At 40.0% G+C, this 14,458-nt stretch overlaps 1 protein-coding gene across 14 annotated transcripts in view; it reads right to left on the bottom strand.

Annotated features, from left to right (window-relative positions):
- PPIP5K2 (diphosphoinositol pentakisphosphate kinase 2) overlaps window positions 1–14,458 on the bottom strand; it is a 47,521-nt gene that overhangs the window by 32,881 nt on the left and 182 nt on the right. For 11 of the 14 annotated variants that reach the window (XR_004354427.1, XR_004354428.1, XR_004354429.1 and 8 more), the window contains exons 1-5: window positions 14,364–14,423; window positions 4,432–4,793; window positions 2,791–2,986; window positions 2,004–2,094; window positions 928–1,013 (exon numbers count right to left, since the gene is read on the bottom strand). Coding sequence is in view for 11 of the 14 variants with exons in the window: in XM_032675205.1 (XP_032531096.1) it covers window positions 928–1,013; window positions 2,004–2,094; window positions 2,791–2,986; window positions 4,432–4,575 (517 nt within the window). In the remaining 3 variants the exon portion in view is untranslated. Of the gene's footprint in view, window positions 1–927; window positions 1,014–2,003; window positions 2,095–2,790; window positions 2,987–4,431; window positions 4,794–14,363; window positions 14,431–14,458 lie in introns of those variants that run through there. The other 3 variants (XM_032675198.1, XM_032675208.1, XM_032675200.1) reach the window with 2 other exon arrangements.

Raw genomic sequence — 14,458 nt, forward strand, 5'->3', positions numbered from 1 at the left:
TTTTTCTGAACTATCAGGGAGCTAGCAGGTGGACAGTGCACATCCTGTAGTGTCAGATGCCCAGTACCTTCCATAGGCTGAGAATTGTCTCATACTATGTGATTCATGCACTGTGCACAGAAGATTCTCTGGTATCCGGGATCAGCAATCTCTTCAATCCTGGTTAATTGCATGCAGAAGCTTTTTATTTGACTTTAGTAGCACAAAAGTGTCCTATTCTCTGATTACACAGACATTTTAATGCGAAATTCCCTTGTCTTGACCTATCATTGCAATTTCCTACTGTTGATGTAAGTTTTCGTTTTAGTAGAAAAAGTTAAGTTTGTTTTCAGCTACACAAAAAATTAATTCCAGTTTATACTCAGAGTATATCACCTGCAGATATGTCTGGAATAGATTTCCCTTACATGGCTGCTTATACTTAAGAAGAGAAAGTATACAATAGCCTGACTCGTTTCTGCCTTCTAAGTAAAAATCACTAATTATTGTGGTAAATATAACATAATGAATGCTGTTCTCTTTGCTGACATGTTAGAATCTCAGTTTGAGTAAGGAGGCCCTTAATATTCTAGCTGTTCTATGATATCTATAAGATGTAGGATGTCAGAATCACACTATTCAGATGCAAACCTGTACTGCCTTTCGCTGGCATGGAGTTAATTTTCTTCCCTGAAGCTGATATGTTTTGAACTTGTGACCAAAACAAAAGTCTTGATGTTTTCATTAATGCTAAACAGCGCCTACACAGCCTCAAACCCCCTCCTTTTTCATACTGCCCCCCACAACGGTACTTAAAATGCTGCAGGAGAAATTAAACTCTGCATAAATCAATTGTCTAGCCAATGAAATTTAGCTTTCCACTATGTATGTACTGTTCTCCAGTGGAAACAAAAAGATGTCCATAGTTTAGCCACTGGTTTTTTTTACCTTGGGGATTGTTTGGATCACGGTTCAGAACTGCATAGCGAGGAAGTAAAATGCCTTCAGCTTTAAGAATACCATAGACTTCTCTTCTAAAGAAAAGAACAAATGTTGCACAGTGAGCCAGCAAATCCTGTTAATATTTCCATTTTACAGTCCACAAGTAAAGGAGGAGAAAAATAAACACAATATTTTTTTAAATCACACAGGGTAAGATTACACATATAATACTCTACTTACTAATATAATGCTTTAAGGTCACCGACACAGCTGTACCTTTGCTTTAAGGTCACCGACACAGCTGTACCTTAGCAGTGATCTCTTCAACATCAATAACAATGCAATTTGCAAAGCCAGTCCTTTCCTCTCCTCTCTGGCAGTGCAACAACAATTTTCATAGAGCAGTTCTCTTGTTAAAGGCGATTGTTAACATGAACGATTGAAAAAGTTAATACAGAACAGCAACTGAAGGCATTCAAAACAGCAAGTCTGCTCACTGCTCAGGAGTCTCCAGTGTTTATGTATTCAGCTCGCTATTGTTTTATTAATATTTACTATGCATGACTGCAGCTCCAAAAGAAAATTCACTTTCAAAAACCACAGGATCTTTGAGTACCAACAAGTTCTGTCAAGTATCCTCTTTTCAGAAAAAAATACCATTAGTAAGTCACATGAGTTGTACAATTATAGGAGCTTGTACAGCTATGTACATACATAGCTATGCTATATATATTTTCAGAGTTTAAAACTTTTTATTTGTTAAGCTTTAGAAAATGTATCACCAAATTTCTAACTTGGTAAATCTTCAGATGTATCAATATAAAAGCAGCAAAAAAACCCCACACATGAAGACACATCCCAGGAAATGATGCACACATTAATGAAGCATAACATTCACTGTAATTTTATTTAGACTACTGTACAATTATAGAATCACAGGTTTGAGTTGGAAGGGATGTCAAAAATCTAGTTCCAACCCTTTCTCCATGGGCAGGGAAAATACTGTTGCTATGCAATAACAACAAATCCTTCCAGTCTTTGACAAAAATAGCTTGCTTTTACAGGCAATCAGTGTCACTTACCTGTCTTGTATGTGATACTGCATATTCAAGTCATTGATTATGAATGGATTCCTGAGTTTTGCATAGGCAACTGCTTTGTCCAGAGGAAATCCTAAAATGTTTATTAAGGCAAATAAATTAAAATCACAAAACAATACCAGTAAATAGTTTGGAACTTTAGCATTCAAGCTTTAAAATACAACTGGAGACTTAAGTGCAAGGATGCTTCCTCAAGTATAGACAAACATAATATCAGTTTAAGACAATCATGAAACTACAGCCTAATTTCTGTACAGTCTGCCAAAAGTAGTGTTCCTGTCTTCAGTTCCCTCCTCCTCCTCATTCCACATGCCTTCCACTTCCACAAAGCCAGAACTAAAGTTTTGTTTGAAAATATGATTTTTAATTTCAGCCTACCCCTCTTTGGTTCATTCCCTGGCCTCACAATAAAACTCAGATACTAGCAGAGATACAGAAACTCAGAGACCCAACACTTCCACTGAGAAAGTAGAATACCTTCACAATCACTGGACCAAGTGTTAGGTCACCATTTCCACTGGCTCCACAAGTATTTGCCAATGGAACAGTTATTTCAATACCATGTCAGATAGGACTTTCTCAAGCAATGGAAACAGTATCATTTCAAAAGCTTGTATTTTAAAAGTCAGTTGTATTATAGTAACAAGACAAATTAATCACTTGCTAGGAAAACACAATAAAACTACATGATAAAAAACATAAAAGAACCCTCAAATAGCTTAAATAGTTTAAATGTCAAAAGTATTTATGGTATCATTAGAAGATTTACCTTTAGAGTGAAAAGAAATGAGACAGTCACACAAAGGCCAGTTTTCTACTGGCTCGTTCAAGATAACATCCTCTTCAAATATCACGACAGTTATATACTTAAACATGGAGAGGCGCTCAAGAATTTCTTTCATTGGTTTGGACTTTGATTTCTTAGCCATTGAACAAATCCCAACTGCAATTTGTCTTTCTGGTGGCTGAAAAGGAGGCGGGGGGGGGGGGGAAGGTAAAATAATTATGTTTTCTTAGAACACAACAGGGTTTTAGCAGCACAATGCCAGAGTAGATATTTTCCATTAAAATTCACCTAATACTAACCTTTAGTTTAGTACTTAATCAGCTAAATTGCTAGCAGACAACAAAACGCAGCATGACAGCATATCACAATGCATCCTTATGAAAAGTGCCTCAGTCAGGAAACTATTTATTAGCTATATACTACTTTTTGAGTATTATATCAGGAAAAAACAGACACAATCAAAATCTAAGTCAGAAATGTCAAATTGGAACATCATCATACTTACAGATTACTCTAAAATTAACTAGTAAATAATTTTTTAACTATGTAATTTTTCTATGTCTACTTAATAGTCACAAGGCTTCTCATCACCTAATATTACAATTATGAACAGGAAAACTAGTGAACCAGAAAATACTATTCTAGATTTCTGAACTCTTTACTGCATAAACAGTTTCACCCTTCTTTATATTCTCTGTATTTACCTTCATGTTAAACCTTCAATAATTTCATTCCCCCAGGGGTATTTCTAAAGGCAACAGCCAAACTACCCCGGTTTAAAGCAAGCAAACAAAAAAACCACAGAACAATCCTTTAATTCAACTTACTGCTTTTTTGAAACACAGCCAACTACCTTCCCTTGCTAAAACAAACTTGCTGAATTGAGCTGTCTGAGTTGCTAATTTTGCACTATTACTTTGCATTTCCCAGAAGAGGTTTAGCAATATTGTCTTGAATTTAAATTTTTCAGGCACATTTACAATCAGTAAAAATTTAATCTGACTAGTCCCTAAAGTGAAATGACTAAAAGAAAAAGTGAAACACAGTTAAAAAAAATGCCATGACAACTCATGCATAATAAAATTAAGAGTCTGTCTTAAAGAACCCAAAAATTGGTAAGCACAGTGCTAAAATGCAATTCAGAACACTCTATGAGGATAATAAACTAAGGTATAGCTTCAGATTAATGTAGCATGCACTTCCTATACACCAAGACAGGGAAGAACAAACTAAAACATGAAAAGCAATTGTGAAGCAGTTGACAACACATGAAAGAAAAATTCTCAATAATTTTTTGCTATCAACTATCCAAATAAATAAAATGAAGGCTTATGCCATCAAGTTCATTCCCAGAATCCAAATTAAGTCTGCAAAGCAGGCACAGCAACCTCAGTTGTCATGAAACTCTGTATTAAAATCATGTACTTTAAAGTTCAAAGTATACTTAATTTTCAAGTGAGTTGTATTTCCAAACATTACTGACAGATTATTATCTGAATATGAACAATTTCTCCATTTACACCACCATTTCAGTATTAAACTTAGGTGAGCTTTTGCCATTTCAATGAAAAATAATGCTAGAGAACACACAGAACAGTACACAGGTGCCCCTAAAGTACATACAGAGTCATATTCTTCCTCCTCGTCTTCCCCATGGTCATAGAAGTGTTCATAATCTGTCGATCTGGCTGAATCCAATAATCCTTCTCCATCTTCTCCACCTACGAAGAATCTAGGGGGATCATTCTCCGTTGCATTAACTGACATGGTTACAAGATCTATGGAGATCTACATGGAAACTGCAGCCTCTCTGATAGCCGAGATACTGGGCATGTTTCCCGCTGACCTGGGAACAATAACGTCCCTGCTTCTCGATGCTGCTTGTGCGTTGTGATCACGTTGTCTACCAGGCACTGTTTAACTGGTATCATCTGCTCATTATTGGTTTGAGTTGCTGCTTCCCTGAGATGATACAACTTTTTAACCTACAAGAAACATACAAACAAACAAAAGAAAAGGCACACTTGATAAACAGACATAAAATAAACCCTTCTCACTTAGAAAAAGTGTTTGGACATTTGCATACCTATGAACAAAGCATCAGAAATACAACCGTGCAGACTACACACAGTCTACACTTTTACAGGTGTATTTAGAGCAGGGGAATAATTTCAAAATTGGTATCAAACTACTGATGCAGAAATTTTAAAAACAGACAATATAACAGAAGTAAAAACTGGCAAATGGATTTTTTTTCTTAAGAAGGGTAAGCTGCAGGGTATATATTTTATGTGAAAAATAAACAAACAAAAATATTTTCCAATATTTGCAACATTTAACTCACTATCCCTGTTTTCTGTTTTTTCCACATAAATTTTGTGAACAAATGGCAAACACACAAAAGTGCTTACAAAAACTATAAAGTCACAATTAGGACTATTCCTAAATAGAAATCTAATCTTTCAAAGCCTGAGTGAATCTTCTCTGTGAGAGCAGAATGTATGTGACAGCTTGATGCTTTTTTATTTTCAACAAAGCCCTGTCTTGTTTTCACAGTGAAAAATTAATAATTACAGAGACGTACACTCGCACTGTCTTCTGCCAAAAGTACTTCTAACCACTAATGTATCAGTGAAGCGGACACATATTGTACCCTTTTAACCCGTCATGTGAAAATAAAATATTGGCAAAATAACTTGTACACAAAACCAGGGACCCAGAGCTCAGGCATCAGTTAAGTAGGTATCTGTTGCTTTAAGTTGTACATGGCTTTATAACATTAATTAAAATGCATCACTACTACTTAGAGAATTAACCAGCAGTTACTTGTTTAGAAGCTCATCTCATCCAACGGGGTTAGGTTAAGTTGTTTATTAGTCAGATCATTACACAAGTGCCATTCAACAATGATGTCTCAGCAGAACTGAATTTGTCTTTAAATACCAGTCAAAATTACTTCGGCTGTCCTATGAACTAAGTGAAGCAACAGTAAATTCCCAATGGGGATCAACCACTCAGCTTCCCGGGAAGGGGGATGGTAAACAAAGCAAAAGTTGCCCAGAAAGAATCTGTCCTAATTCAGAGGTTAAGTGTGGGTCAACAATACAGATGTTCAAGATTCGAAGCTGAAACTGAGGTATGAACATCACGATCCTGGACTGATGACAGAGCATTAAAAAGATTTATTTCTTAATACTTTTTGCTATGTATCTGCTCTCCTTCAATTCTGCTAGCAAAAAATTACTTTCCCTTAGAATGTGAAACTGCAGCTGTTTGCCCTTTGAGCAAAAAGAACAAAATGAAATTTCAAACACCTAATTCATCTGGCTCCTGTGAGAGTTAGGAATTGGGTGTTAAGGTAAATCAATCCTGTTTATGACAGGGTGACAAAAGTGAGCTTTCCGAATCCTGTTTCTAGCAAGCTTCAGAAAGGCAGAAGTTATTGTCAACATGTACTGGCAACCACAGAATTTTGTAAGGGTATTAAAACCAAAAAGACCCCCCAAAAAAACTCTGGTAAAGCCTGAAAATTAAGTTTAATAGTTCCTCTTGTATCAGCTTCCTCCCATGACCCAAATTCTGTACACTGGAAACAATTTTCTTAATAGCTTTTTAAAACCTGAAGTTTTGCCATAAAGAAGGAATTACAATGACCTGATGCAGATAAGCAGGAGGTCTTAAAAACAGCTTTTAAAGCTTTCTTTCCTCTACCTCTTCCTATAGTGCACTTTGTGAGGGCAGTAGAACTTGTGAGGTTTGTGTGCAATTAATAATTAGTTATTTCATGGGGAGTACTATCCAAGTCTGCCTGACCCAAAAGGTTTACTTCTCAAAGCAAGTGGAATCCATACAAATAGACTGAAGGGAAAGCGCAACATTTGTCTACAAATGACACAAAGCTATAACTTGACAAGCTTAGTTCCTTAACAAACCTGCCTGAAACTCAGTGTCCTGCTACCTTCCTCATTCATCAATCTGGAGACTGTTGGTGTGTTACTGGTGGCAAGTGCACTTGTGTCAAGAGAAGCTTCACTTGTGGAAAAGAGACTTTTAACAGCCACATAACGTGTCCATTCCAAGCAAACTATTTTCCTCAAGATTAACATTGTTCACCCATCTGAAGGCGGATGAATAACTAGATTGCCACTCCATGCTACTGTCACTAGGCCCCCAGGTATTCACACAGTTTGTGAAAATCACACCAGAGACAAAGGATCCAGAAAGGATACTGACAATTTTCAGTCCTGTAAGCTACTACCTGAATTCACTGAATTGCATATAAACTGGCATTCTGATGGCTGATGGTGACCAGCTTATCTGCCCAACAGCAGATGCTGTAAGCTACTGTCATTACCATAAATTCGTCTCAGGATATATTTAAGAAATTAGCTATTTTTTAGAATTAATGCTTTCAGAGATAGGAATTAAAATTCCTTGCAAATGCTACAGTAAAAATGAGATATCCCCTTCTTTCTTGTGGTTTGTGAAATACAAAGAAATCAAGAAAAAAGACAAGTAAAGAGAAATACTAGAGCAAGAAAGTGACTGCAACTACAATGAACAACTTTCACAAGTCTTATAAAAAACATCTACAGTTATCTGACATAAAAAATGCAGTAAGACTGCACTTCAATAAACACACGGGCTTCAACTTGTACATCAAGGAGAAATAATAAATGGTAGAGCAAGAAGATGGAGCTGCTTCCTGCTTCAGAGGTACTGCCAGTGCTGATAGGGGAAGCTTCTAGTACATGATGTTCTATGCAGAATTTCATCTTCCTGCCCCTGGAGCAGGGAAGAGTCTTCCCAGTACCATTTTCTGTTTTAAGAAGTGAGTAGCAGTGCAACACAGGGGCAGAGACACTTTGCATTAGATCTTCTCATACCTAGTGCATGAGCACAAGCCTCAGACAGTCAAGGTCAGAAGATAACGTGTTTGTCTCAACCATGAAAGACTGCAATGTAAGCAAGATAAAACCCACAGATTTGTGCTGGAATTTACATTGACCCACTTCCAAAGAGCAGCAAGAACATCCAGGTAGCAATCTCCTACCGTGCAATGACCTCTCCAGGTAAAATTAACTAGACTATGTTCTCTTCAAACTTTACATGGGGCTTCTGTTTTACAGCTCACAGATTTAAAAGTCTTCAATGATTTTGAGAAATGCAGTGTTGCACCTTAAAAGGATTTTCAATGAAATGCATGGCGTGTTCACAACATGATACGTCTTATAAGAACTCCAATGTTCCCTTCAGTGCTGCACTACAGACTTTACTTCTAACAGAACATTTCTCCATTTCCACAAGAATATTCTAAACAAATTCTACAAGTATATTCTGAGAGAATAAGCCAAAACATAGACCTTGGTAAGTGTTAACAGATATACCCACAGTTTTTCTGTCCCCATTCCACATCTTTCAGCAGCTCAGGAATCCAGCCCTTGTGTTTCCCATGCTTACTTAGACCATAAAGATTAGCATTCCAGTAACTGTCAGCAACAAATCAGCTCAACACAGCAGCAATGGTCTGAACAGTCGTGAAAAAGGGGCTCAAAGTTTTAACAGCCACGTTTTGAATACTAATAAAAATACACACAACTCCTGTACAAACAGAAGCATTTCACCAGATTTTCTTCTGTGTCTTTACAGCTATCAGAAGAACAAATATACATTGCCCCTACTGCACACTAATGGAAACGAAAGGGAACAAAACTGGAGTACAAATGCTTCTCATCTGCTATTGCAAGAAAAAAAAATCCAGCACATCATGCATTAAATAGCTATAAAACACAGCCAACCATTCAGGAAAACAACTTTTCAAAATGCCATTATATCATAACAACTACAAAACACTTAGTGAGATTTACACTGTGGAATTTAACAAACAGGTAAAGGTACGGGAATCATAAGTGTTGCTCATCTGTTACATGATTCTACACATATATATATACATAACAGTAACAAAAGAGATCACTCCCCTGCACTCTGCCCCATACTGCTCCTTTTAAAGTTCCAATTTTTACCTCTGTAGGCACATTCCAAATGCATCCCTTACCAGCTTCCTCCAATTTAAATTAGAAAGTTAAACCCCAAATAATGTTAATAGCAATTTTTCAGGTAGTCTCAAGTGAGTTGAAAAAAAGTTTTCAACATTTTCCTGCTAGAACCACTATAGCCTAACATTTTCATTAACAGTACATTTAACAGCAAAAATGTTTGCCTCACTCTTGTTGAGGCATTTCACCCATTTTGAAATTCTAATTCTGCACCAAGATTTATGGTGTAAAAAACCACCAAAGACAGACAGTTTGTTGGGTTGCTGGTGAAGCAGAAAGTATGGTGACAGGGCAAGGGGGAAGCAAGGGGAGACAGTGAGAAGAAAGAACCAGTGGAGTCTGGGAGCTGACAGCACCAACTGCAATCCAAAGTGCTCTTCATGGATATGTAACACCTTTCTACAGATGATTCAAGGAAACTTGATAATACTTCAAACTTAAACGTGAGATTTTAGAATGAGTAACAAGAGCCCACACTCAAGAATAGCATTTCTTCAGGTCTGACAGATGACCAAGAAGAGACAGGAGCGCAAAAAGGCAGAAAAAGAGGGAAAGAATGCTAGGACACAGAAGCTGCTGAAGAGACCACTGTGAGAAAACCATACTTGACCTGTTTATTGCTGTACCTTACACTGCAAAAGATACATATTCTCTCTAGTTTAAAATGCCTGCTGTGTCATACAGTCAATTATAAAAAAATTAACATTTACACATGGATGATGTTCTGTCCTACCACACATCCTGTGAGATGCTGAGTGGCAGCTGTCAGCCTCTTACTTAGACAGACTAAATTTAAATAAATTTGTTGAGCAGCTCTATCCCAAAGAATGTTACAGTTACAGCCTGATAATACTTTTGCACAATAACAAAAAAAACCCCAAAACCAACCCAAACCTCAACAAAAAAAACACAAACAAACAAATCAAACAGTAATCACAGAAGACACATAGGGATATAAAGGTTTCCAATAATTACTGGAATTTATAAGGTCCAGCGATGCAACAACAAACTGAGAAAAGCCTTCTGCTCTCTTCACTAAATACAAACTTCAACAGCCTTATGAAGTTTATCACCACCTTCTGTAACTCGGCTCTGCTCAGTAAAATCAAACAAGTAACTGAGCTGATGTACAACAGAAGTGGCAAGAAACAGGTTAAAAACACATAACAAAGGAAAAAGATACATTACAAAGACCAGATCATACAGCGTTACAAAAACTGCTACCATCCTGCATCAAACAAACATCAAGCTCTAGATTTCACAATATGCTAACATCATGAAGAATCTTCCAGAAGAGAAGATGAAAACTAGCCTTTATTTGTTGCTTTCAGCCAGGCACTGGCTACAAGCCAAGTACAGCCCTCAGACTGAGCGATGAAGAGCCATAATCTATGTAAATAACAATTGTGAACATATTAAGTTCCTTCTGTCTTCAGAAACACCGCAAATATTTTTTATAATGCATTACTATATAGTAGTTTATGTACTCCACCAAAAAAATTACAGCAGTTTCCATTCTAAAAGAGACTACCCACCTTTCCATTTCAGTTTACTAAGACCTGAAGAAACATTCCTAGGAATGAAGAAGAGTCACGAGCCTTCCTTGTCAGGTAAGTGCCTTCATTGAGTTAACTAGCAGAATTTTGGTAGTTGGTGAGCTGCAGGGGGGGCTTCTGTGAGAAGACATGAGAAGCTGACCCTATGTTGGATAGAGCCAGTTCCACCCAGCCCCAAGATGGACCTGCTGCTGCCCAAAACTGAGCCCGTCAGCCACCACTGGTGGTGCCTCTGCTATAACATATTTAAGAAAAGGTAAAAAACACTGCACAGCAGCTGGGAGGGGTGAGAACAACTGAGAGAAACAACTCTGCAGATGTCAAAGTCCTTAAGGAAGGAGGGGGAGGAGATGCACTAGGAATACAGATTCTCCTGCAGCCCATGGAGAAGAATCACCGGAAAGCAGGTGGTGCCCCTGCAGCTCATAGAGGTCCACAGTGGAGCAGATATCCACCTGCAGCCCACAGGGAACCCCACGCTGGAGCAGTGGGATGTGCCCTAAAGGAAGATGTAGCCCACAGAGAGCCTATGCTGGAGGTCGTAGCAGCCCATGGTCAGAACACACGGACAAGTACGCTGTTCCAAGCTGGAGCCCTGTTTTATACAGGAGATCATATTCAGTGCTCAAGTGGTTCTTTATGAACAAATAAATTCGTATATTAGAAAAGTTATGTAAAAAATGCGTCACTGTATAGTTAAGAATCGTAGAACAGTTTGGGTTGGAAGGCACCTTAAAGACCATCTAATTCTAACCTCTGTGCTGCAGGTAGGGAACCTTCCACTAGACCAGGCTGCTCAGGGGTCCCATCCAGGCTGCCCTTGAACGCTTCCAGGGATGAGTCATTCACAGCTTCTCTGGGCAACCTCTGCCAGTGCCTCACCATTCTCTCAGTAAAGAACTTCTTCCTAATATCTAATCCGAATCTTTCCTCCTTCAGCTTAAAGTCACTCCCTCCTCCTTGTCCTATCACTACAGGCCTTTGTAAAAAGTCCCTCTCCAGCCTTCTTGTAGTCTCCCTTTAGGTACTGGAAGGTACCCCAAGGTCTTCCCAAAGCCTTCTCTTCTCTGGGCTCAAAAGCCCCACTCCCACAGCCTGTCTTCACAGCAGAGGTGTTCCAGCCTCTGACCATCTTCATAGCCTCTGTACCTGCTCCAACAGATCCAAGTGCTTCTTATGTTGGGGACCCCAGGGCTGGATGCAGCACTGCAGGTGAGGTCTCACCAGAGCAGAGTAGAGGGCAAGAATCCCCTCTCTTCTGCTGCTGCCCACACTGCTTTGGGTGCAGCCCAGATCACAGCTGCCTTTCTGGACTGCCCATGCATGTTCCTGGGTCACACTGAGCTTCTTGTAAACCAACACCCAAATCCTTCTCTTCAGGGCTTCTCTCAATGCATTCTCTGCCCAGCCTGTATTTGTGCTTGGGATTGCCCCAACTCAGGTGTAGGACCTTGCCCCTGTTGAACTTCATGAAATTCACACAGGCCCACTTCTCAAGCCTGTCCAGATCCTTCTGGATGACATCCCTTCCCTCCATCCTGTCAAATGCACCACACAGCTCGGAGTCATTAGGAAACCTGCTGAGTGTGCCCTCGGCCCCACTGTCCATGTCACCAACACAGATGTTAAACAGTGACAGTCCCAGTAGTAACCCCTGAGGAATGCTGCTCTTCCTGGTCTCCACTTGGTCAAGCTGTTGACTCAGCACTTTGAGTGCGACCATCCAGCCAATTCCTTACCCACTGAGTGGCTCATCTATCAAATTCACACTTCTCTGGTTTAGAGACAAGGATGTTGCAAGGACAGTATCAGATGCTTTCCACCAGTCCAGGTAAATGATGTCAACCCACCAGAGCACTCAAAATGTGTTTTCTGGGCAAAAAAAAACCTCCTGCACTGTTCCTCACACTCCATCTTCAGCAGTAACATAAACACGCAGGTGCTTTTGCACACAGTCTTTTCAGCTTGGTGGTGAGGACATGCTTCCGATAAACAGAAAACAGGCACTTGAAACCACTGAGACAGAAGGGAACAGTCAACTGTTCTAACCATTAGGTTACCAATCCAATTTCATTTTCCCAATGCACTGTTGGCATTTCCTACTGGAAACAACTCTGGTCAGTGTTATTTGGAGGTGCACTCAACATTCCTTTAAATTCTATGCAGCTAGGCTAACTGACTAGCTGTAGTTGTCTAAATCTTTCCTGGGGACCTGATTATTTTCCAAGAACTTTGCCACCTAAATGTTTGTGCCTTAAGTAAGACTTCAGTCTGACCCTCCATATTACAGTAGTTCAGAGGACAGAGCTCCTGAGAAGAGTTGTACCTTGCCATGTGATAAAAGCCCATCTAGTAAATATCACTCTATTACCTTCAAGATAGAAAGGCAGTATTTTTACTTTTTTAAACTGGCAAACTACTACCAATTGACATCTGGCATGTGTTACAAGTGTCTCCTGCACAATCAGAGAACAGATAACCTTCACATTCATTAACCTCCAAGTTCCTTTCTAAATCAAACCCCGTCAAACACATGACACAAAGGCATTTACATTTCTGGAAGGCTGGAATGTTTCAGGAAAGGCTGGTTTCCAAGCTTCTAGAGATCCCACTCAAAGATGTCAAAACAGCTTCTCCAGATTCTCATAAAGAACTTTACTTCAACTCTGTAGAGATGAGAGAGTTTTGGCAAAAAAAAAATCTATACCACAGTTCATTGGGTTCAGCCTCTGGAGCTCTGATCTGTTCTATCCACAGCTGCCAGAAGGAAGAAACTTTCTCCACAGAATGAACCAAACAGACAAGACAAGCCAACCAGTATAAAAATCCATATTTCTCACATTCTGAACCGTAAAAAGCATATTATATCACTGTATGCCACAAAAAAAGTTTTACATAGCAAGAAGAGCTTTGTTACTGGTTGAATCAAAACTTGTTTATTGAGACAAAGATGGATTCAATGGGATTTTGATACTGCGGGGGGGGGCAGTTTGGCGTGTTACTCAAGTAGAAAGATGATGCAGAAGAGGTGGTACAGAGAAGTTTAAATAGATAAGGGGACACAATGCTTAGAAAGACACAACACAATGCAGAAACACTGTGACAAACGACTGTGAAGAGGACATGAGATAGAAATGGTACGGATGAGAAAGGAAACCACTTACTTGCAGTGGTTGTGACACTGATCTCCCCCAGTCTTACTGCCTGAGTGAGGAGAGTCACTAACTAGAGTCAACTATTACAACTGCCAAACCCCCAGCACTTTCAAATCTTATGATATCTAGTAGAGTTCACAGGTTCAGGAAAAAAAACACCACGGGTACAAAGAGAAATGTTAACACGGGGCCACTCACCCCCTCTGCTTCCAACAGGTTATTTTATAGTTCCAACATGTAATCGATTCTAGTTAAAACATGTAATCGATTCTCAGTTTTGGGGCTAACCCTGCTTTTTCCTTTTTTTTTTTTTTTTTTTTTTTTAATTATAGACAGCAATCTCTCTTGCCCCCAGCTAATTCTACACTGAATTCATCATCAGTTTTGGGACGTTAACACCGTGCCCCAAACGCAGAGATCCGAAAGATGCTCCACTACCATTCCCCGTTCCCGTTCCGGCCGCACTACCTTTCACCCCGTGCACCAAAAGGCTTAACCCGACATTCCCTGCAATGCAAACCCGGACGCCCGGTGTGGAAACCCTCCTCGAGAGACAAAGCGCTGCACAGAGCACCCAGGGCCGTGCCCTCCGCATCCCTCGGAGCAGCTCCCAGCATTCCCAAGGGACACAGATGTGCCCCTGCGCTCGGGGCCGGGCCGCCCGCACTCTCGCCCTGGCCCCACCGCTCCAGGAGACTCCCGCTCGCCGCAGACACCGCGCCCCCCCCCCGGGACTGGAAGGACGGGGAAGGAAGAGGATGAGGAACAGGAGGGATCGGCAGCCTCACCTGCCTGCGGCGGCCCCGTGGCCCCTTCACGAGGCGGCTCCGCCGCTGCCCCGCCTCCTCTTCCCCTCCCCCCTCCTCCCTCCCCTCCCCTCCCG

Source organism: Chiroxiphia lanceolata, chromosome Z (assembly GCF_009829145.1).
Source record: "Chiroxiphia lanceolata isolate bChiLan1 chromosome Z, bChiLan1.pri, whole genome shotgun sequence".
NCBI classification, from domain to species: domain Eukaryota; kingdom Metazoa; phylum Chordata; class Aves; order Passeriformes; family Pipridae; genus Chiroxiphia; species Chiroxiphia lanceolata.